Here is a 25,216-nt window from a genome sequence, read left to right on the forward strand (position 1 = left end):
ACTAATGGCTCCATCTTCTGATGTGCTATTTACTGACCTGCTGTCTGGACTAATGGCTCCATATACTGATGTGCTATCTACTGCCCTGCTGTCTGGACTAATGGCTCCATCTTCTGATGTGCTATCTACTGACCTGCTGTCTGGACTAATGGCTCCATCTTCTGATGTGCTATCTACTGACCTGCTGTCTGGACTTATGGCTCCATCTACTGGCCTTGGCGTGTATCTGATATTTGTAACAAAATAGAACATGATATTTGAAAGAATGACAGGGCACTTTTATTGAAAACACTGAAAAACTATTTGGTTTGAAGATAGAAAGCTAACATGTTGTATTGTAGAAGATATATAGGTATAGCCTTTGCTACATAGTGCACTCTAGCCACTTAGCCAGGTGATAATGAATGAACATAGACAAACTCAGAGCCATATACTGTGTAAAGTATGACTCTGGGCACTCTCATTAAACACCACACATGGTTCAGGAGTAAACCAGGAGACAACTGAAGCTGCAGTCGAACAGTATCCTGCCCTCTTTCTCTGTGCTGCATCGATTCCGGAGAAGGTCCAGGATGCTTGCTCTAAGATCAGGGGTCAGAGACTGGTGGAAGTGGTCCTGTTCTGTCATGAAGTCCAGCAGCAGCTCTCCCATCTCATCCCCATCAGTGAAGCAGTCTGTGATGTCCAGGGTGTTAGGGATGAGGTGCTCATCATACTTAAGCTCCAGCCGCTCCAGGTGAACCTTGATGTCTCCAGCAGACAGGTAGTCAGAGATGGACTTGGTGCAGAGCTCTTTCCTGTAGGTCTTCCACAGGGTGTCCCAGCCGCTGCCAGCTGGAATCAGTATGATAGAGAACAGGGAAATAATGGAGGATATATTTTCATATTTATAACCATCTGAACAAACCCCAGAACATTTGTAGAAATCTGCAACCAATAATATAGGTTACTACCCTGCTAAAAAGTCTGTAGTCCATGTTACTGTATTGTATATTACAAATTCAAGTTACTGTACTGCATGTTATACATTAGATGTTACTGTATATAATGAATTATATGTTACAGTACTGTATATTGTACATTTTGTTACTGTACATTATACATTATCTTACTGTCCTATATATTATATCTTACACATGATAATGCACTGTACATTATATATCACATGTTACTGTATATTATCAATTGTGTTAATGTGTTGTATATTATACATTGCCATTGTACTGTATATTATGTATTATATGTTACTGTACATTATACATTGTTACATTATGTATTATATTTTACTGTACATTATACATTATATGTTCATTTATATTATACAGTATGTTACTTTACTGTGTATTATACATTATATGTTACTGCATATTATACAATATACAGTGTGTACGCAAAGTATAGACCCCTTTTTCCACATTTTGTTAAGTTACAGCCTTATTAGATAATGGATATAATAGTTTTTTTCTCCCTTCAATAAATCTACACACAATAGCCCATAATGACAAAGCAAAAACTGTTTTTTAGAAATGTTTGCAAATCTATATAAAAAAACTGAAATATCACATTTCCTTAAGTATTCAGACCCTTTAGTCAGTACGTTGTTGAGGTACCTTTGGCAGCAATTACAGCCTCGAGTCATATTCATTATTTTACCTTTAACTAGGCAAGTCAGTTAAGAACAAATTCTTATATTCAATGACGGCCTAGAAACAGTGGGTTAACTGCCTGTTCAGGGGCAGAACGACAGATTTGTACCTTGTCAGCTCGGGGATTCGATCTCACAACCTTTAGGTTACTAGTCCAATGCTCTAACCACTAGGATATCTGACACCCCAAATATATGTTATAATAATACAGTTGCTGAACTGTATAGGATGTTACTGTACTGTATATTTGGAATTATATGTTACATGATATGTTACCGTACTGTATATTATATGTTAATGTACAGTACCAGTCAATAGTGTGGACACACCTACTCATTCAAGGGTTTCTTTATTTTTACTATTTTCTACATTGAAGAATAATAGTTAAGACATCAAAACTATTAAATAACACATATGGAACCAAGTAGTAACCAAAAGAGGGGTTAAACAAATAAACACATTTTAGATTCTTCAAAGTAGCCACCCTTTACCTTGACAGCTTTGCACACTCTTGGCATTCTCTCAACAAGCTTCATGAGGAATGCTTTTCCAATTGTTGGCTGCTTATCAAATCAAAGTTTATTTGTCACATGCGCCGAATTCAACAGGTGTAGTACTTAGTGAAATGCTTCCTTACAGGCTCTCACAGCTAGCTAGCTGCTATCCGTGTGACTATCGGCCTTCGTCGATTCCGGAGCAAACATCAATTATTCCGGAGCTAGCAAGCTCCGTCAATCACTCCTGAGTTCCATCAATCACACCTGGGCTGCAGTCACCTATCCGGACCCGTTTTACTGCCTTCGCGGAGCCCCACCGGGCCTTCACAACTGGACTGCCGACGTTATCTACCCGAAGGAGTTATTCGGCTGGCTCCTCCGTCGCGACGTTACCTGAACGCCCATCTGCGGCCTGCTAACCGTTAGCTGTCTTACCGGCTGCTATCTGAATAGACAATCGGACAATTTTTTTATTTTTTGTATTTTTTATTATTATTATTATATTTTCTTCTTGTGCCTCTATAACTATATCTATTGTTTTTATTTTTGTTGTTGTTGTGTGATTTGGATTAATCCCCTCTACCACACGGAACCCCACTAATCTACTGACGGAACGCAAGAGGTGGCTAACAACAGACCTACATCCTATGCTAGCTTGCTACCGATGCCCTGGCTAGCTGTCTAAATCACCAACCAACCTCTCCACTCACCGGACCCTTTTGATCACTCGACTAAGCATGCCTCTCCTTAATGTCAATATGTCTTGTCCATTTCTGTTCTGGTTAGTGTTTATTGGCTTATTTCACTGTAGAGCCTCTAGTCCTGCTCACTATACCTTATCCAACCTATTAGTTCCACCACCCACACATGCAATGACATCTCCTGGTTTCAACGATGTTTCTAGAGACAATATCTCTCTCTTCATCACTCAATACCTAGGTTTACCTCCACTGTATTCACATCCTACCATACATTTGTCTGTACATTATACCTTGATGCTATTTTATCGCCCCCAGAAACCTCCTTTTACTCTATGTTCCAGACGTTCTAGACGACCAATTCTCATAGCTTTTAGCCGTACCCTTATTCTACTCCTCCTATGTTCCTCTGGCGATGTAGAGGTGAATCCAGGCCCTGCAGTGCCTAGCTCCACTCCTATTCCCCAGGCGCTCTCTTTTGACGACTTCTGTAACCGTAATAGCCTTGGTTTCATGCATGTTAACATTAGAAGCCTCCTCCCTAAGTTTGTTCTATTCACTGCTTTAGCACACTCTGCCAACCCGGATGTTCTAGCTGTGTCTGAATCCTGGCTTAGGAAGACCACCAAAAATTCAGACATTTTAATTCCAAACTACAACATTTTCAGACAAGATAGAACTGCCAAAGGGGGCGGTGTTGCAATCTACTGCAAAGATAGCCTGCAGAGTTCTGTCCTACTATCCAGGTCTGTACCCAAACAATTTGAACTTCTACTTTTAAAAATCCACCTCTCTAAAAACAAGTCTCTCACCGTTGCCGCCTGCTATAGACCACCCTCTGCCCCCAGCTGTGCTCTGGACACCATATGTGAACTGATTGCCCCCCATCTATCTTCAGAGTTCGTGCTGCTAGGCGACCTAAACTGGAACATGCTTAACACCCCAGCCATCCTACAATCTAAACTTGATGCCCTCAATCTCACACAAATTATCAATGAACCTACCAGGTACCTCCCCAAAACCTTAAACACGGGCACCCTCATAGATATCATCCTAACCAACTTCCCCTCTAAATACACCTCTGCTGTCTTCAACCAAGATCTCAGCGATCACTGCCTCATTGCCTGCATCCGTAATGGGTCAGTGTTTCAGGGAGCGTTTTACAGTGATGAGTGGAGGTCGTTTGACCGCTGACCCATTACGGATGCAGGCAATGAGGCAGTGATCGCTGAGATCTTGGTTGAAGACAGCAGAGGTGTATTTAGAGGGGAAGTTGGTTAGGATGATATCTATGAGGGTGCCCGTGTTTAAGGTTTTGGGGAGGTACCTGGTAGGTTCATTGATAATTTGTGTGAGATTGAGGGCATCAAGTTTAGATTGTAGGATGGCTGGGGTGTTAAGCATGTTCCAGTTTAGGTCGCCTAGCAGCACGAACTCTGAAGATAGATGGGGGGCAATCAGTTCACATATGGTGTCCAGAGCACAGCTGGGGGCAGAGGGTGGTCTATAGCAGGCGGCAACGGTGAGAGACTTGTTTTTAGAGAGGTGGATTTTTAAAAGTAGAAGTTCAAATTGTTTGGGTACAGACCTGGATAGTAGGACAGAACTCTGCAGGCTATCTTTGCAGTAGATTGCAACACCGCCCCCTTTGGCAGTTCTATCTTGTCTGAAAATGTTGTAGTTTGGAATTAAAATGTCTGAATTTTTGGTGGTCTTCCTAAGCCAGGATTCAGACACAGCTAGAACATCCGGGTTGGCAGAGTGTGCTAAAGCAGTGAATAGAACAAACTTAGGGAGGAGGCTTCTAATGTTAACATGCATGAAACCAAGGCTATTACGGTTACAGAAGTCGTCAAAAGAGAGCGCCTGGGGAATAGGAGTGGAGCTAGGCACTGCAGGGCCTGGATTCACCTCTACATCGCCAGAGGAACATAGGAGGAGTAGAATAAGGGTACGGCTAAAAGCTATGAGAATTGGTCGTCTAGAACGTCTGGAACATAGAGTAAAAGGAGGTTTCTGGGGGCGATAAAATAGCATCAAGGTATAATGTACAGACAAATGTATGGTAGGATGTGAATACAGTGGAGGTAAACCTAGGTATTGAGTGATGAAGAGAGAGATATTGTCTCTAGAAACATCGTTGAAACCAGGAGATGTCATTGCATGTGTGGGTGGTGGAACTAATAGGTTGGATAAGGTATAGTGAGCAGGACTAGAGGCTCTACAGTGAAATAAGCCAATAAACACTAACCAGAACAGAAATGGACAAGACATATTGACATTAAGGAGAGGCATGCTTAGTCGAGTGATCAAAAGGGTCCGGTGAGTGGAGTTCGAAAAACAGACTGGAAGCTTCAAAAGGAGGGTGGTGCTTGGAATCATTGTTCTTCCTCTGTCAATCATTGTTTCCTGCAAGGTTCAATTGTTGTGAAGAAGGCGTCAGGGCACCTAAGAAAGTCCAGCAAGCACTAGGACCGTCTCCTAAAGTTGATTCAGCTGCGGAATCGGGGCACCACCAGTACAGGGCTTGCTCAGGAATGGCAGCAGGCAGATGTGAGTGCATCTGCACGCACAGTGAGGTGAAGACTTTTGGAGCATGGCCTGGTGTCAAGAAGGGCAGCAACGAAGCCACTTCTCTCCAGGAAAAACATCAGGGACAGACGGATATTCTGAAAGGTACAGGAATTGGACTGTTGTGGACTGGGGTAAAGTCATTTTCTCTGATGAATCCCCTTTCTGATTGTTTGGGGCATCCGGAAAAAGCTTGTCCGGAGAAGACAAGGTGAGCGCTACCATCAGTCCTGTGTCATGCCAACAGTAAAGCATCCTGAGACCATTCATGTTTGGGGTTGCTTCTCAGCCAAGGGAGTGAGCTCACTCACAATTTTGCCTAAGAACACAGCCATGAATAAAGAATGGTACCAACACATCCTCTGAGAGCAACTTCTCCCAACCATCCAGGAATAGTTTGGTGACGAACAATGCCTTTTATAGCATGATGGAGCACCTTGCCATAAGGCAAAAGTGTTAACAAGGTGGCTTGGGGAACAAAACATCGATATTTTGGGTCCATGGCCAGGAAACTCCCCAAACCTTAATCCCATTGAGAACTTGTGGTCAATCCTCAAGAGGCGGGTAGACAAACAAAACCCCACAAATTCTGACAGACTCCAAGCATTGATTATGCAAGAATGGGCTGCCATCAGTCAGCATGTGGCCCAGAAGTTGATTGACAGCATGCAGAGGTCTTGACTCTGCATCAACTTCATGTAATTGCCAAGAAAACGTTGAGGGATAGGTTGTTATTCTGGCACCACCCGGCCAGGTCTCTGACCTCCTCCCTATAGGCTGTCTCGTTGTTGTCGGTGATCAGGCCTACCACTTGTGCCATCTGCAAACTTAATGGTGTTGGAGTTGTGCCTGGCCATGCAGTCGTGGGTGAACAGGGAGTACAGGAGGGGACTAAGCACGCACCCCTGGTGGGCTCCAGTGTTAAGGAGCAGCGTGGCAGATGTGTTGCTACCTACCCTCACCACCTGGAGGCAGCCCGTCATGAACTCCAGGATCCAGTTATGGAGGGAGGTCTTTAGTCCCAGGGTCCTTAGCTTAGTGATGAGCTTTGAGGGTACTATGGTGTTGAACGCTGAGCTGTAGTCAATGAATAACATTCTCACATAACTGTTCCTTTTGTCCAGGTGGGAAAGGGCCGTGTGGAGTGCAATAGAGATTGCATCATCTGTGGATCTGTTTGGGCGGTATGCATATTGGAGTCGGTCTAGGGTTTCTGGAATAATGGTGTTGATGTGAGCCATTAGATGCCTTTCAAAGCACTTCATGGCTACAGACGTGAGTGCTACAGGTCAGTAGTCATTTAGGCCGGTTGCCTTTGTGTTATTGGGCACACGGACTATGGTGGTCTGCTTGAAACATGTTGGTATTACATACTCAATCAGGGACATGTTGAAAATGTCAGTGAAGACATGCCAGTTGGTCAGCACATGCCCGGAACACAAGACCTGGTAATCCGTCTGGACCCGCAGCCTTGTGTATGTTGACCTGTTTAAAGGTCTTACTCACGTCGGCTACGGAGAGTGTGATCACACAGTCGTCCGGAACAGCTGGCGCTCTCATGCATGCCTCAGTGATGCTTGCCTCGAAGCGAGCATAGAAGTGATTTAGCTTATCTGGTAGGCTCGTGTCACTGGGCAGCTCGTGGCTGTGCTTCCCTTTGTAGTCTGTAATAGCTTGCAACATAAGACGAGCATCGGAGCAGGTATCGTATGATTCAATCTTAGCCCTGTATTGACGCTTTGCCTGTTTGATGGTTTGTCGCAGGGCATAGCAGGATTTCTTGTAAGCTTCCGAGTTAGAGTCCCGCACCTCAGAAGTGACAGCTCTGTCCTTTAGATCAGTGTGAATGAAATGTTGCCTGTAATCGATGGCTTCTGGTTGGGGTATGTACGTACAGTCACTGTGGGGACGACATCCTCGATGCACTTATTGATAAAGCCAATGACTGATAGGGTGTACTCCTCAATACCATTGGAAGAATTTTCTTCACTCTGCAGTCCATCTCATCCCAAACCATCTAATTTGGGTTGAGGTCAGGTGATTGTGGAGGCCAGGTCATCTGATGCAGCACTCCATCATTCTCCCTCTTGGTCAAATAGCCCTTAAACAGCCTGGAGGTGTGTTGGGTCATTGTCCTGTTGAAAAACAAATGATAGTCCCACTAAGCCCAAACCAGATGAGATGGTGTTTTGATGCAGAATGCTGTGGTTGCCATGCTGGTTAAGTGTGCCTTGAATTCTAAATAAATCACTGACACTGTCACCAGCAAAGCTCCTCCTCCGTGCTTCACGATGGGAAACACAACTGCAGAGATCATCCGTTCACCTACTCTGCGTCTCACAAAGACACGGTGGTTGGAACCAAAAATCTCAAATTTTGGCTCATCAGACCAAAGGACATATTTCTAATGGTCTAATGTCCATTGCTTGTGTTTCTTTGCCCAAGCAAGTCTCTTCTTCTTGTTGGTGTCCTTTAGTAGTGGTTTCTTTGCAGCAATTTGACCATGAAGGCCTGATTCACACAGTATCCTCTTAAAACCTCTTGAGGATAGTCAAGTGGCCAATAGCCTGGGGAAATGCATAGCGCCAGATTAAAATAAAACGCTATAAAACTCAAACTTTCATTAAATCACACATTCAAGATACTCAATTAAAGCTACACTCGTTGTGAATCCAGCCAACATGTCAGATTTTAAAAATGTTTCTCGGCGAAAGCATGAGAAGCTATTATCTGATAGCATGCACCCTTCTGAAACAGTAGTAAACAAAAGAACTAGCGTAGCAGGCACTACACAAAACGCTGAAATAAAATATAAAACATGCATTACCTTTGACGAGCTTCTTTGTTGGCACTCCAATATGTCCCATAAACATCACAATTGGTCATTTTTTTGATTAATTCCGTCCATGTATACCCAAAATGTCCATTTATAAAGCAGGTTTAATCCGGAAAAAAACAGCTTGTGCACGCTATTTATACAAAAGTGAAAATGCTGCCCCCTATCCCTAAGAAGTTTTAACAGTTGATTTTGAGATGTGTCTGTTACTTGAACTCCGTGAAGAATTTATTTTGTCTGTTATCTGAGGTGTCATTAACTCTAATGAACTTATCTCATGCAGAAGAGGTGACTCTGGGTTTTCCTTTCCTGTGGTGGTCCTCATGAGAGCCAGTTTCATCATAGCGCTGGATGGTTTTTGTGACTGCACTTGAAGAACCTTTCAAAGTATTGACTGACCTTCATGTCTTTAAGTAATGATGGACTGTCATTTGTCTTTGCTTATTTGAGCTGTTCATGCCATAATGCCATGTCTTTCACCAAATAGGGCTATCTTCTGTATACCACCCATACCTGTCACAACACAACTGACTGTCTCAAACGCATTAAGAAGGAAAGAAATTCCACAAATTAACTTTTAACAAGGCACACCTGATAATTGAAATGCATTCAAGGTGATTACCTCATGAAGCTGGTTGAGAGAATGCCAAGAGTGTACAAAGCTGTCATCAAGGCAAAGGGTGGCTACTTCGAAGAATCAAATATAAAATATATTTGAATTTGTTTAACACTTTTCTGGTTACTACATGATTCCATATGTGTTTTTTCATAGTTTTGATGGTTTCTCTATTATTCTACAATGTAGGAAAAATAAAGAAAAACCCTGGTGTGTCCAAACTTTTGACTGGTACTGTACATTATACATGTTAATATCTACTATACATTATATGTTACTGTACTGTATATTATAAGTTACTGTATATTATACAGTTTATGTGAACTGGTATACTAACCTGCTTCATGAACTATGAGCAGTTTGCTGTTTTCCTTCAGAAGATTGTGGAAGAACTTGATGGTTCCTGGATAGTCATCTACGTAGTATAACATCTATGGAGTTAAATAAGGATGTATGTGAGGTTGAGGATGGAAGAGGAATACTGTTATCACTTAGACTAGTGGCCAATTCTCTCACTTTCAGATATTTTAAAAGGAAATCATCTACTACTAAATATCTCTATTTTTAAAACAAGCCATAGAAAGTAGGTTGCAATTTCAAATTAATCAGAAAAGACAGAACAAATAATACAACAAATATGTGGTTAAACTCAAATTTACTAATTGATAAAAAAAAAAACGTTATTCGTTGTACTAGATTTTAATCCAACACAGTGTTAGGGAGGTTAAACTCAAATATACTAATTGATTAAAGAAAAGGTATACTCTTTGTAAATTCTATCATAAATAGGAAAGTGGAAGGGGGAAAAAGTAAGGAACTTGTCTTTCGGCCCTGCATTAAAGACCAGAATTGTGATAAATAAATAAATAAAAATAATTAATGAATAATTGACATCTGGTGATGTTGAGGTTAATCCAGGCCCTGCAGTGCCTAGCTCCAATCCTATTCCCCAGCCAACTAGAGTATACAGGTCGCAGTGGTGGGTGGTATAAGGTGATTTGGTAACAAAATAGATGACACTGTGAAAGACTGCATCCAGTTTGCTGAGTAGAGTGTTGGAAGCTATTTTGTAGATGACATCGCCGAAGTTGAGGATCGGTAGGATAGTCAGTTTTACTAGGGGAAGTTTGGTGGCGTGAGTAAAGGAGGCTTTGTTGTGAAATAGAAAGCCAATTCTAGATTTGATTTTAGATTGGAGATGTTTAATATGAGTCTGGAAGGAGAGTTTACAGTCTAGCCAGACACCTAGGTATTTATAGTTGTCCACATATTCTAGGTCGGAACCGTCCAGAGTAGTGATGCTAGTCGGGCGGGCGGGTGAGGGCACCGAAAAAATGAAAAGCATGAAAAGCATGCATTTGGTTTTACTAGCGTTTAAGAGCAGTTGGAGGCCACGGAAGGAGTGTTGTATGGCATTGAAGCTTGTTTGGAGGTTAGATAGCACAGTGTCCAAGGACGGGCCGGAAGTATACAGAATGGTGTCGTCTGCGTAGAGGTGGATCAGGGAATCGCCCGTAGCAAGAGCGACATAATTGATATATACAGAGAAAAGAGTCGGCCCGAGAATTGATCCCTGTCGTACCCCCATAGAGACTGCCACAACATGCCCTCCGATTTGACACACTGAACTCTATCTGCAAAGTAGTTGGTGAACCAGGCGAGGCAGTCGTCAGAAAAACCAAGGCTATTGAGTCTGCCGATATGAATACGGTGATTGACAGAGTCGAAAGCTTTGGCCAGGTCGATGAAGACGGCTGCACAGTACTGTCTTTTATTGATGGCGGTTATGATATCGTTTAGTACCTGGAGCGTGGCTGAGGTCCATCCGTGATCGGCTCAGAAGCCAGATTGCACAGCGGATTCGAAATGGTCAGTGATCTGTTTATGGATATAGGCCTGTAACAGTTTGGGTCTAGGGTGTCACCCCCTTTGAAGAAGGGGATGACCGCGGCAGCTTTCCAATATTTAGATACGAAAGATACGAAAGAGAGGTTGAACAGGCTGGTAAAAGGGGTTGTAACAATGGCGGCGGATAATTCAGGGTCCAGATTGTCTAGCTCAGCTGATTTGTACGGGTCCAGGTTTTGCAGCTCTTTCAGAACATCCGCTGTCTGGTTATGGTTGATTATCATGGATTTATCAGTGGTGACCGTGTTCCCTAGCCTCAGTGCAGTGGGCAGCTGGGAGGAGGTGCTCTTGTTCTCCATGGACTTTATAGTGTCCCAAAACTTTTTGGAGTTAGAGCTACAGGATGCGAATTTCTGAAAAAGCTAGCCTTTCCTGACTGACTGCGTGTTTTGGTTCCTGACTTCACTGAACAGTTGCATATCGTGGGGACTATTCGATGCTATGGCAGTCCGCCACAGGATGTTTTTGTACTGGTCAAGGGCAGTCAGATCTGGAGTGAACCAGGGGCTATATCTGTTCTTAGTTCTGCATTTTTTGAACGGGGCATGCTTATCTAAGATGGTGAGGAAATTACTTTTAAAGAATGACCAGGCATCCTCGACTGACGGGATGAGGTCAATATCCTTCCAGGATACCCGGGTCAGGTCCAATAGAAAGGCCTGCTCGCAGAAGTGTTTTAGGAAGCGTTTGACAGTGATGAGGGGTGGTCGTTTGACCGCGGACCCGTAGCGAATACAGGCAATGAGGCAGTGATCGCTGAGATCCTGATTGAAAACAGCAGAGGTGTATTTTGAGGGCAAGTTGGTCAGGATAATGTCTATGAGGGTGCCCATGTTTACGGATTTAGGGTTGTACCTGGTGGGTTCCTTGATGATTTGTGTGAGATTGAGGGCATCTATCTTAGATTGTAGGACTGCCGGGGTGTTAAGAATATCCCAGTTTAGGTCACCTAACAGAACGAACTCTGAAGCTAGATGGGGGGGGGCGATCAATTCACAAATGGTGTCCAGGGCACAGCTGGGAGTGGAGGGGGGGTCGATAGCAGGCGGCAACAGTGAGAGACTTATTTCTGGAGAGGTACATTTTTTAAATGAGAAGAATTCAATTGTAATTACTTCGCTACTATTCAATGAATACTATTATGTCTGAGACTAGGGGCCAAATTCAATCAATACTGTTATCACTGCGATTAGGGGCCATATTCAATCAAATCTGTTAACACTGAGACTAAGTGTTATATTCAATTAATACTGTTATCACTGAGAATACTGTCCAAGTTCAATCAATACTATTATGTCTGAGACTAGAAGCCATATTCAATCAATACTATTATTTCTGAGACTAGCAGCCTTATTCAATCAAAGCAGAGACTAGTGGACATACTGAATCAATTATTTTGAGACTAGGGACCATATTCCATCAATACTGCTATTAATGAGACTAGGGGCCATATTCCATCAATACTGCTATTAATGAGACTAGGGGCCATATTCAATCAATACTGTTATCACTGAGACTATGGGACATATTCAATCAATGATTTTATCACTGAGAATAGGGTTAATATTCAATCCATACTGTTATCACTGAGACTAGGGGCCCCAGGACACCCATGTTACACTCATGCATACCCCACAAGACATGCCACCAGAGGTCTCTTCACAGTCCCCAAGTCCAGAACAGACTATGGGAGGCGCACAGTACTGCATAGAGCCATGACTACATGGAACTATTCCACATCAGGTAAATGATGCAAGCAGTAGAATCAGAATTGAAAACCAGTTAAAAAATACACCTTATGGAACAACGGGGACTGTAAAGAGATGCATACACAAAGGTACAGACACATGTATACGCATGCATTGTGATATTGTTGTATTGGACATTTTGTATATATGTAATAGTGGAATAATGTTAAATGATGATTTTATATTTATATTTATATGTAATGTAAGTGCTTTAAATATGTTTGGCAGCAGCTAATGTGGTTCCCTAATAATTACAAATACTGTAATCACTTAGACTACGGGCCATATTCAATCAATACTGTAATCACTGACAGTACGGGCCATATTCAATCAATACTGTAATCACTGAGACTACGGGCCATATTCAATCAATACTGTAATCACTGACAGTACGGGCCATATTCAATCAATACTGTAATCACTGAGACTACGGGCCATATTCAATCAATACTGTAATCACTGAGACTACGGGCCATATTTAATCAATACTGTAATCACTGACAGTACGGGCCATATTCAATCAATACTGTAATCACTGAGACTACGGGCCATATTCAATCAATACTGTAATCACTGACAGTACGGGCCATATTCAATCAATACTGTAATCACTGAGACTACGGGCCATATTCAATCAATACTGTAATCACTGAGACTACGGGCCATATTTAATCAATACTGTAATCACAGACTACGGGCCATATTTAATCAATACTGTAATCACAGAGACTACGGGCCATATTTAATCAATACTGTAATCACAGACTACGAGCCATATTTAATCAAAACTGTAATCACTGAGACTACGGGCCATATTTAATCAATTCTGTAATCACTGAGACTACGGGCCATATTTAATCAATTCTGTAATCACTGAGACTACGGGCCATATTTAATCAAAGCTGCAGCAGTGTTTATGTAGTATTTGTTTACAAACTACAAATACGTTCTAATCTTTGCTATACACAATAAATCAAATCAAATGTTATTGGTCACATATAAGGTTAGCAGATGTTATTGGGAGTGTAGCGAAATGCTTGTGTTTCTAGTTCCGACTGTGCAGAAATATCTAACATGTAATCTAACAATTACACAACAACAACTGAATACACACAAATCTAAGTAAGGAATGGAATAAGAATATTTACATATACATATATGGATGAGCAATGACAGTGGCAAGATGCAATAGGATGGTATAAAATACAGTATATACATATGAGATGAGTAATGCAAAAAAGTGGCATTATTAAAGTGACTAGTGATCCATTTATTAAAGTGGCCAATGATTTCAAGTCGGCAGCAGCCTCTCTGTTAGTGATGGCTGTCTAACAGTCTGATGGCCTTGAGATAGAAGCTGTTTTTCAGACTCTCAGACCCAGCTTTAATGCACCTGTACTGACCTCGCATTCTGGATGGTGAACATGCAGTGGCTCGGGTGCAGGGTGAACATGCAGTGGCTCGGGTGGTTGTTGACCTTGATGATCTTTTTGGCCTTCCTGTGACATCAGGTGCTGTAGGTGTCCTGGAGGGAAGGTAGTTTGCCCCCGGTGATGCGTTGTGCAGGCCGCACCACCCTCTGGAGAGCCCTGCGGTTGCAGGCGGTTATACAGCCGGACAAGATGCTCTCAATTGTGCATCTGTAAAAGTTTGTGATCGTTTTAGGTGACAAGCCAAATTTCTTCAGCCTCCTGAGGTTCTTCACCACACTATCTGTGTGGGTGGACCATTTCAGTTTGTCTGTGATGTGTATGCCGAGGAACTTAAAACTTTTCTTTTTTTAAACACCTTTTCCACTGCTGTCCTGTCGATGTTGATAGGGGGGTGCTCCCTCTGCTGTCTCCTGAAGTCCACGATAATCTCCTTTGTTGAGTGAGAGGTTGTTTTGCTGACACCACACTTCGAGTACCCTCACCTTCTCCCTGTAGACTGTCTTGTCGTTGTTGGTAATCAAGCCTACTACTGTTGTGTCGTCTACAAATTTGATGATTTAGTTGGAGGCGTTCATGGCCACGCAGTCAAGACTCTTCCACATACGTCTCGTGTCTGAGCCGATGAGTTGCGACTCCACTTTGTCTCTTATCTGACGTGTTGCTTGTTTGATTGCCTTGCGGAGTGAATAACTAAACTGTGTGTATTGGGCCATATTCCCAGTCACAATTTTCATGGTTAATTGCTGTGGTTTGTGCTTGCTTTCAGATTTGCACGAATGCCGCCATCAATCCACCATTTCTGGTACGAGTAGGTTTTAATAGTCACAGAGGGTACAACATCTACACACACCGAATCAGTGTCCAAGTCAATATTATTCTCCGAGGCTACCCGGAGCAGATTGAGTACTATAATATGCTGATAGAATTTTGGTAGCCTTGTTCTCAAATTTGCTTTGTTAAAATCCCCAGCTACAATGAATGCAGCTTCAGGAAATATGGTTTCCAGTTGTATTTTTTCCCTCTCTAGGGCCTTCCTCTGACACCGCCTGGAATATGCCTGGGATGGCATGAAACTTGACCCCGGTGATGTACTGGGCCGTGAGCACTCCCCTCTGTACTGCCTTGTGGTCAGAGGCCGAGCAGTTGCCATATAAGGCAGTGATGCAACCCATCAGGATGCTCTCGATGGTGCAGCTGTAAAATCTTTTGAGGATCTGAGGACCCATGCCAAATCTTTTCAGTCTCCTGAGGGGGAATAGGTTTTGTCGTGCCGTCTTCACGACTGTCTTGTTGTTCTTGGACCATGTTAGTTTGTTGGTGATGTGGACACCAAGGAACTTTAAGCTCTCAACCTGCTCTACTTACAGCCCCGTCGATGAGAACGGGGGCGTGCTCGGTCCTCCTTTTCCTGTAGTCCACAATCTCCTTTATCTTGATCATGTTGAGGGAGAGGTTGTTGTCTTTGCACCACACAGTCAGGTCTCTGACCTCCTCCCTATAGGCTGTCTCATCGTTGTCAGTGATCAGGCCTACCACTGTTGTGTCATCGGCAAACTTAATGATGGTGTTGGAGTCATGCCTAGCTGTGCAGTCATGAGTGAACAGGGAGTACAGGAGAGGACTGATTGCGCACCCCTGAGGGGGATCAGTGCGGCGGATCTGCTGTTGCCTATTCTTACCACCTGGGGGCAGCCCGCCAAGAAGTCCAGGATCCAGTTGCAGAGTGAGGTGTTTAGTCCCAGGGTCCTTAGCTTAGTGATGTGCTTTGAGGGCATTATTGTGTTGAACGCTGAGCTGTAGTCAATGAATAGCAATCTCACATAGATGTTCCTTTTGTCCAGGTGTGAAAGGGCAGTGTGGAGTGCAATAGGGATTGCATCATCTGTGGATCTGTTTGGGCGGAATGCAAATTGGTGTGGGTCCAGGGTCTCTGGGATAATGGTTTTGATGTGAGCAATGACCAGCCTTTCAAAGCACTTCATGGCTACAGACATGAGTGCTACGGGTTGGTAGTCATTTAGGCAGTGTACCTTTGTGTTCTTGGGCACAGGAACTATGGTGGTCTGCTTGAAACATGTTGGTATGACAGACTCGGTCAGGGAGAGGTTGAAAATGTCAGTGAAGACACTTGCCAGTTGGTAAGCACATGCTCGGAGTACACATCCTGGTAATCCGTCTGTCCCAGCGGCCTTGTGAATGTTGACCTGTTTAAAAGGTTTTACTCACATCGGCTGCGGAGAGCGTGATCACACAGTCGTCCGGAACAGCTGATGCTCTCATGCATGTTTCAGTGTTACTTGCTTCGAAGCGAGCATAGAAGTGATTTAGCTAGTCTGGCAGGCTCGTGTCACTGGGCAGCTCACGGCTGTGCTTCCCTTTGTAGTCTGTAATAGTTTGCAAGCCTTGCCACATCCGACGAGTTTCGGAGCCGGTGAAGTACAATTAGGGCAGAGCGGGATTTCTTATAAGCTTCCGGGTTAGAGTCCCGCTCCTTGAAAGCGAAAGCTCTACCCTTTAGCTCAGTGCGAATGTTGCCTGTAATCTATTGCTTCTGGTTGGGGTACGTACATACAGTCACTGTGGGGACGACGTCATCGATGCACTTATTGATAAAGCCAGTGACTGATGTGCTGTACTCCTCAAAGCCATCGGAAGAATCCCAGAACATGTTCCAGTCTGTGATAGCAAAACAGCCCTGTACTTTAGCATCTGCTTTTTAATGACCGAGTCACTGGTGCTTCCTGCTTTAATTTTTGCTTGTAAGCAGGAATCAGGAGGATAGAAATCTGGTCAGATTTGCCAAATGGAGGGCGAGGCAGAGCTTTAAAAGCGTCTGTGTGTGTGGAGTAAAGGTTGTCTAGAGTTTTTTCCCCCTCTGGTTGCACTTTTAACATGCTGATAGAAATTATTTCAAACTGTACCGACTCCAACGGCATATCCTGAGAAAGCCATGTTTCCGTTAAATAGAGTTTGTTACAATCCCTGATGTTTCTCTGGAAAGCAACTCTTGCCCTAATTTCTTCGACCTTGTTATCTAGGGACTGGACATTAGCGAGTAATATACTCGGAAGCGGTGGGTGGTGTGTGCGCCTCCGAAGTCAGACTAGAAGACTGCGCCGTCTACCTCTTCTCTGGCGGCATTGTTTTGGGTCAGCCTCTGCAATCAGTTCAAATGCCCTGGGTAGTTTGGTCAAAGGATCCTCTTTGGGAAAGTCCTTTCCTGGTTGTAGTGCTGGTAAGTTGATGCCGCTCTGATATCTAATAGTTCTTCCCGGCTGTATGTAATAACACTTAAGATTTTCTGGGCTAGCAATGTAAGAAATGAAAAGAAAAGATACACAAAAATACTAAGGACTAGAAGCGAGGCAGCCCTCTGTTGGCACCATTGTTGACCGGTTAAAGGTCACTGGGGTATTTCCAAAGCAACTTCATGTCTTTCACCTGAATCATTTGTATTAAATCAAGCCGTTTACATTAATCATTTGTATATAGTCAAGTTTTTTACCTGAATCACGTGTATTGTCAAGCCTTTTACCTGAATTGTGTATATCGTCAAGCCTTTCACTTGAATCATTTGTATTAAGTCAAGCCGTTTAACTGAATCATGTTTATATAGTCAAGCCTTTTACCTGAATCATGTGAATGAAGTCAAATCTTTTGATATCTCTTTTGTCTTTGACCTGTTTCTCATATTCTCCACACGTCACGGTGTGCCAAGAGAACGGGATCTTCTGAAGGCTGGGAGTCTTTGTCACTAACGCTATAAAACAGTTACAAGACAAACAGGCAAAACATCTAGTGAGATTATTTTATCATGATGATCAAATACACAGACTCTGTATGGTATCACAAAAACTCCTGGAACAGATGACATTGCAGACGTGAATCTGCAGCTCTTTGACCTGTAGCTCTTTGAGAATCAGGTCTCCCTAGCAAAAGAGACACCAATCTCAATGTGACTCCCTGCGTAAATACATGTGAAATAAATCAGTACCTTTGAAATTGTCAGTGAGTTGGATGCTGGGTTCCACTATGTCTGCAGTAAGAGGGGTGGCTGGCAGTTTAGACTGTAGAATAGACAGGATGTGGGCATCCATCTCCCCTGAAATACCATAATACTTTAACTAGAAGACCATAGCATTATAACCATGAAGCCATAATCAGTCCTCAACAATTCTCTGCATATTATGTGAAGGCTTGCACATTTGACCAATCACCGCTCTATTACCATATAAAACTGGAGGGACTGTATAATTCTATATTAGTATTACTAGGACTATATAGACTGTCACTGTAGTGGTATAAATCTGGAGAAACAGTTGAGTATTAATAGTTGAGTGCAACTCAGATTAAATTACGTACCGCCACCACTTCCAACACCTAGAACATCCATTTTGGATTTCCCCTCTCCAATTCTACAGAAATCAAAGAGAACATTTTACTGTAAATATATCCCAGATGATCATTAGTAATGTACTAACCAAACTATATGAGTTATAAATCATTACCTGGTGAACTCTCCAGAGAGAACCTTGTCGACATACCCAAGGATGGCATTGTGTTCCTCCGAGTGTTTCAAGTAAAACTGGAACCCCTGAACATAACGGCCCTCGTACCCTGCTGGCTTCACAGTGTTCATGGCTGCAGCCTGTTGATGTAAAGACATTAACCTTAGTATGCAGTAGGCATCATCATAGAATACTGTTATTTTAAGTTCTACATCTATACGTCACAATTCAACATAACATATTTCATATAAATCATCAAGATCAATCAATTGAGAAAGTACCGTGAGAAGCATTGATTGCCTTGCCGTAGTGTACAGAGAAATGAGAAGCCTTCCTGAGTAGACCTGAAAGCCCTCCCTCGCTCCCTCTGGCAGGGTGGACTCTGTCCCCAATAATATAACTAGACAGACTGTCTATATGCACAGTACTGGTCTGTTCATAGAGTCCATGCAGCTGTGCTGTCACATTCCATTCCCATGCAGTCTATGAGTCAAATATCCATGGATCCATTTCCAGAATCAAAGTGCCCGGAGCACAACCTCTCTCAAGGTTAATCCATCTTTCAACCACATCTACCTTATTTCTTTATTTTTCCAACAAACAATCATTTCACACACTGAAAGGCTATGTTAAGCATCTTGAAGGACACAAGGAATGGATTGAGAACAAATGCATTGCCTTATTTTAGCTGACATGTTATACTATACATAGACTATACTTTACAGTGGTAAGTCTCTCAGACTTACGGCTCTATTCACCCTGTATTGCTGAGGCGTTGGAGATGACGTTATAGAAATGTAAAGGTAATTTCAAATTGAACCAACATATGCAGCATTTACCGTGAATGCAGTCTCTGCTAATGTGGGAACATTACATTTCAATCACGCTGTAACCCTGAACGCTGCTGCTACTCTCTGTTTATCATATATGTATAGTCACTTTAACTATACATTCATGTACATACTACTTCAATTGGGCCGACCAACCAGTGCTCCCGTACAGTGGCTAACCGGGCTATCTGCATTGTGTCCCACCACCCGCCAACCCCTCTTTAAGCTACTGCTACTCTCTGTTCATCATATATGCATAGTCACTTTAATCATATCTACATACTACCCCAATCAGCCTGACTAACCGGTGTCTGTATGTAGCCTCGCTACTTGTATAGCCTTTTTATTGTTGTTTTATTTCCTTATCTACCTATTGTTCACCAAATACCCTTTTTGCACTATTGGTTGGAGCCTGTAAGTAAGCATTTCACAGTAAGGTCTACACCTGTTCTATTCAGTGCACGTGACAAATAGACTTTGATTTGACTTCTGCAACACGGATTGAATAGAGCCCATACTGCCCTACTGTACACCTCTACCTTTGGCTGGCATCCAAACATAGCCTGCTTCTAGTGGATGGACCCAGACTGTTTCAAGGAACCCACACATTAGTAAACAACCAAAGGGCATCCTTAGTTCCCATTATCATTTCACTCTCTATTCACAGCGCTCTGTGAACCTCTTTCCCCCATAGAGGGAATCCAGCACTGATAACAGCTAACTAAGGAATAGCTGTGTATTAATGTGTGCAGTGCATTGTGCTTACAGACTATGAATACACAGATCTCTTAGGATTTACATGTCTCCTATTTGAAGAGCAACATCTGAAAATTGTATCAAAACATTAGATATCTACATTTTAAACATGGAAGGATAAAAGAGCTGCCTGTACAGTGTTATATAAGCATGAATTTGATACCTGTGACCCAGATAGAACTGGTAGACTAATGCAAAGGTTTTACTGAGTATAAAACGAATTAAAGAGTACTAATCATCATTATTAATTACAGTGCAGGTATATTATGTACATAAATACATATACTGGACAAAAATATAAACGCAACATTCAACAATTTCAAAGATTTTACTGAGTCACAGTTCATATAAGGACATCAGTCAATTTAAATGAATTAATTAGGCCTTTATCTATGGACTTCACATGAATGGGAATGTAGATATGCATCTGTTGGTCATAGATACCTTATAAAAAAGATAGGGGCGTGGATTAGAAAACATGCATGTACATGCATAAACAGGGCATAGGTTAGAAATACTTACAATATGTCACTTATTCAACAGCACTGCCCCAGAGACTTCAACCACAGCTGACGTGTTATAGCACTGCCCCAGAGACCCCAACCACAGCCGACGTGTCACAGCACTGCCCGAGAGACTCCAACCACAGCTGACATGTTACAGCACTGCCCCAGAGACTCCAACCACAGCTGACGTGTTACAGCACTGCCCCAGAGACTCCAACCACAGCCGACGTGTTACAACACTGCCCCAGAGACTCCAAACACAGCTGACGTGTCACAGCACTGCCCCAGAGACTCCAAACATGGCTGATGTGTTACAGCACTGCCCCAGAGACTCCAACCACAGCTGACGTGTTACAGCACTGCCCCAGAGACTCCAACCACAGCTGACGTGTTACAGCACTGCCCCAGAGACTCCAACCACAGCCGACGTGTTACAACACTGCCCCAGAGACTCCAAACACAGCTGACGTGTTACAGCACTGCCCGAGAGACTCCAACCACAGCTGACATGTTACAGCACTGCCCCAGAGACTCCAACCACAGCTGACGTGTTACAGCACTGCCCCAGAGACTCCAACCACAGCCGACGTGTTACAACACTGCCCCAGAGACTCCAAACACAGCTGACGTGTTACAGCACTGCCCCAGAGACTCCAAACACAGCTGACGTGTTACAGCACTGCCCCAGAGACTCCAACCACAGCTGACGTGTTACAGCACTGCCCCAGAGACCCCAACCACAGCCGACGTGTCACAGCACTGCCCCAGAGACTCCAACCACAGCTGACGTGTTACAGCACTGCCCCAGAGACTCCAACCACAGCTGACGTGTTACAGCACTGCCCCAGAGACTCCAACCACAGCTGACGTGTCACAGCACTGCCCCAGAGACTCCAACCACAGCTGACGTGTTACAGCACTGCCCCAGAGACTCCAACCACAGCTGACGTGTTACAGCACTGCCCCAGAGACCCCAACCACAGCCGACGTGTCACAGCACTGCCCCAGAGACTCCAACCACAGCTGACGTGTTACAGCACTGCCCCAGAGACTCCAACCACAGCTGACGTGTTACAGCACTGCCCCAGAGACTCCAACCACAGCTGACGTGTCACAGCACTGCCCCAGAGACTCCAACCACAGCTGACGTGTTACAGCACTGCCCCAGAGACTCCAACCACAGCTGACGTGTTACAGCACTGCCCCAGAGACTCCAAACACAGCTGACGTGTTACAGCACTGCCCCAGAGACTCCAAACACAGCCGACGTGTTACAGCACTGCCCCAGAGACTCCAACCACAGCTGACGTGTTACAGCACTGCCCCAGAGACTCCAACCACAGCTGACGTGTTACAGCACTGCCCCAGAGACTCCAACCACAGCTGACGTGTTACAGCACTGCCCCAGAGACTCCAACCACAGCTGACGTGTCACAGCACTGCCCCAGAGACTCCAACCACAGCTGACGTGTTACAGCACTGCCCCAGAGACTCCAAACACAGCTGACGTGTTACAGCACTGCCCCAGAGACTCCAAACACAGCTTACGTGTTACAGCACTGCCCCAGAGACTCCAAACACAGCTGACGTGTTACAGCACTGCCCCAGAGACTCCAAACACAGCCGACGTGTTACAGCACTGCCCCAGAGACTCCAACCACAGCTGACGTGTCACAGCACTGCCCCAGAGACTCCAAACACAGCCGACGTGTTACAGCACTGCCCCAGAGACTCCAAACACAGCCGACATGTTACAGCACTGCCCCAGAGACTCCAACCACAGCTGACGTGTTACAGCACTGCCCCAGAGACTCCAAACACAGCCGACGTGTTACAGCACTGCCCCAGAGACTCCAACCACAGCTGACGTGTTACAGCACTGTCCCAGAGACTCCAACCACAGCTGACGTGTTACAGCACTGCCCCAGAGACTCCAAACACAGCTGACGTGTTACAGCACTGCCCCAGAGACTCCAAACACAGCTGACGTGTTACAGCACTGCCCCAGAGACTCCAACCACAGCTGACGTGTTACAGCACTGCCCCAGAGACTCCAAACACAGCCGACGTGTCACAGCACTGCCCCAGAGACTCCAACCACAGCTGACGTGTTACAGCACTGCCCCAGAGACTCCAAACACAGCCGACGTGTCACAGCACTGCCCCAGAGACTCCAACCACAGCTGACGTGTCACAGCACTGCCCCAGAGACTCCAACCACAGCTGACGTGTTACAGCACTGCCCCAGAGACTCCAACCACAGCTGACGTGTTACAGCACTGCCCCAGAGACTCCAACCACAGCTGACGTGTCACAGCACTGCCCCAGAGACCCCAACCACAGCTGACGTGTTACAGCACTGCCCCAGAGACTCCAACCACAGCTGACGTGTCACAGCACTGCCCCAGAGACTCCAACCACAGCTGACGTGTCACAGCACTGCCCCAGAGACTCCAAACACAGCTGACGTGTTACAGCACTGCCCCAGAGACTCCAAACACAGCTGACGTGTTACAGCACTGCCCCAGAGACTCCAAACATAGCTGAACTGTTAAATCAAAAAACTTTGTCACATGCGCCGAATTACAACAGGTATACAACATTTCACACCTTACTGTGAAATGCTTACTTACAAGCCCTTAACCTTTCTGGGATATGTGGGATGCTAGCGTCCCACCTGGCCAAAAGCCAGGGAAAATGCAGAGCGCCAAATTCAAATAAATTCCTATAAAAATCAAACTTTCATGAAATCACACATGCAATAGCAAATTAAAGCTACACTTGTTGTGAATCCAGCCAATCTGTCAGATTTCAAAAAGGATTTTCAGCGAAAGCAAAAGATGCTATTATCTGAGGACAGCACCCCAGTAAACAAAGAGAAGCATATTTCAACCTCTGCAGGCGCGACACAAAACGCAGAAATAAAAATATAATTGATGCCTTACCTTTGACGAGCTTCTTTTGTTTGCACTCCAATATGTCCCATAAACATCACAAATAGTCCTTTTGTTTGAATAATTCCGTCGATATATATCCAGAATGTCAATTTATTTGCCGCGTTTGAACCAGAAATACACCGGTTCCATCCTGCGCAACGTGACTACAAAATATCTGAAATGTTACCTGTAAACTTTGCCAAAACATTTCAAACTACTTTTGTAATACAACTTTAGGTGTTTTTTTACGTAAATAAACGAAAAAATTGAAGACGGGATGATCTGTGTTCAATACAGGAGGAAAACAAACTGTAGCTAGCTTTCTGGTCATGCGCCTCCATCTAACAGTACACTACAAGTGACCCTCGTTCTGAACAGGGCTAATTCTTCATTACACAAAGGAAAAACCTCAACCAATTTCTAAAGACTGTTGACATCCAGTGGAAGCAGTAGGAACTGCAAGAAGGTCCCTTAGAAATCTGGATTCCCAATAAATACCCATTGAACAGTGACCTCAAAAACAAACAAAAAATCTGAATGGTTTGTCCTCTGGGTTTCTCCTGCTAAACACGTTCTGTTATACTCACAGACATGATTCAAACAGTTTCAGAAACTTCAGAGTGTTTTCTATCCAAATCTACGAATAATATGCATATCTTATCTTCTGGGGATGAGTAGCAGGCAGTTGAATTTGGCAATGCATTTTCAGATCAGATCAGTTGGCGTCTGAGACATTATTACTGATGATAGGACGACACACTGTATCTTGGAAAGTCTACACATTCTAGTTATCAGATTCACATGGAATTGTTGTGCAATTTCAATGTTTAAATATGATGCAATTTGTGGAAAGATGAAATGTAATTTTAGCTTCTTAAATGAGACAGGTTTGTCAGAAAACTCTGCTCACTCAGAGGCCCCGCCCAAGTGAACAGACACTGGTTGTAAACTATGAAACACGTCTTTCTTTCACCACTTTATAAACCTGTTGATGAAAAATCAACTTCCTGTTCCAAGGACGTGCCGAACTTGCGGTCCCCACATTGAAAGGACAAAGATAACCTACAGAACTAAGCCAACCTCAGCGTGAGCTCTGGTTGAACGACAAGAACATAAAGAAATTAGCATCGAAAATCAACGTGAAGACGACGATCCACACGCCGAAAAGTTGAATTTCGACTATACCAGCCAGAATATAGCATGAGCTTAAAGGTATGCAACTTGGTATGAACTTTGAACTCCTATTCACTAAAGAAGTGATGCCCTCTCCGCCCGCTATACATGGGCTAGGAGAGGACGGACAGAGTATTCATTCTACCACACTCCAGTTCACCGCTAGACATTCTTCAGAGGACCAGAGATCCATGCTGGACCACCCCACCTTCTATCTACTACCAATCTACTGAAGCGCAGCTCAGAGTAAATATTTATTGCATTTTCCTTTTTCAAATGGGCGGTTATTTAGAATGCATAAGATACTGTATATACGATAGCATAGCTGCCTATGGCCCGATAAAGAGACAAAACCTTTTTTGCTCCTCAGTCTTCCAACTCTTACACTCAAACCCAACCTCCTTTCTTTGTGTAACCAGCCGTCATATCTGTTTCGTCCGCCAGGGACGTTTTCCTTTATGACATAATTTGTAATCAATGTATGATATATTCTGTGTGATATGATTATTTAGTAAATACATAATTAAACCACATTTTGCATTGCTGATTCAATT

At 43.8% G+C, this 25,216-nt stretch overlaps 1 protein-coding gene across 1 annotated transcript; it reads right to left on the minus strand.

The window, feature by feature from the left end:
- Window positions 1–256: 256 nt before the first annotated feature.
- Window positions 257–18,874, minus strand: LOC109876159 (histamine N-methyltransferase). The gene is made up of 7 exons (XM_020468630.2): window positions 18,743–18,874; window positions 18,462–18,601; window positions 18,316–18,368; window positions 17,948–18,055; window positions 17,583–17,713; window positions 9,202–9,295; window positions 257–834 (listed from the first exon to the last, which is right to left on the minus strand). Exons 1-7 carry the CDS (start codon window positions 18,752–18,754, stop codon window positions 482–484), a joined length of 891 nt encoding a protein of 296 aa, XP_020324219.1. The 5' UTR covers window positions 18,755–18,874; the 3' UTR covers window positions 257–481.
- Between the last annotated feature and the right edge of the window lie 6,342 nt (window positions 18,875–25,216).

This window comes from Oncorhynchus kisutch, linkage group LG26 (genome assembly GCF_002021735.2).
Source record: "Oncorhynchus kisutch isolate 150728-3 linkage group LG26, Okis_V2, whole genome shotgun sequence".
Classification (NCBI taxonomy): domain Eukaryota; kingdom Metazoa; phylum Chordata; class Actinopteri; order Salmoniformes; family Salmonidae; genus Oncorhynchus; species Oncorhynchus kisutch.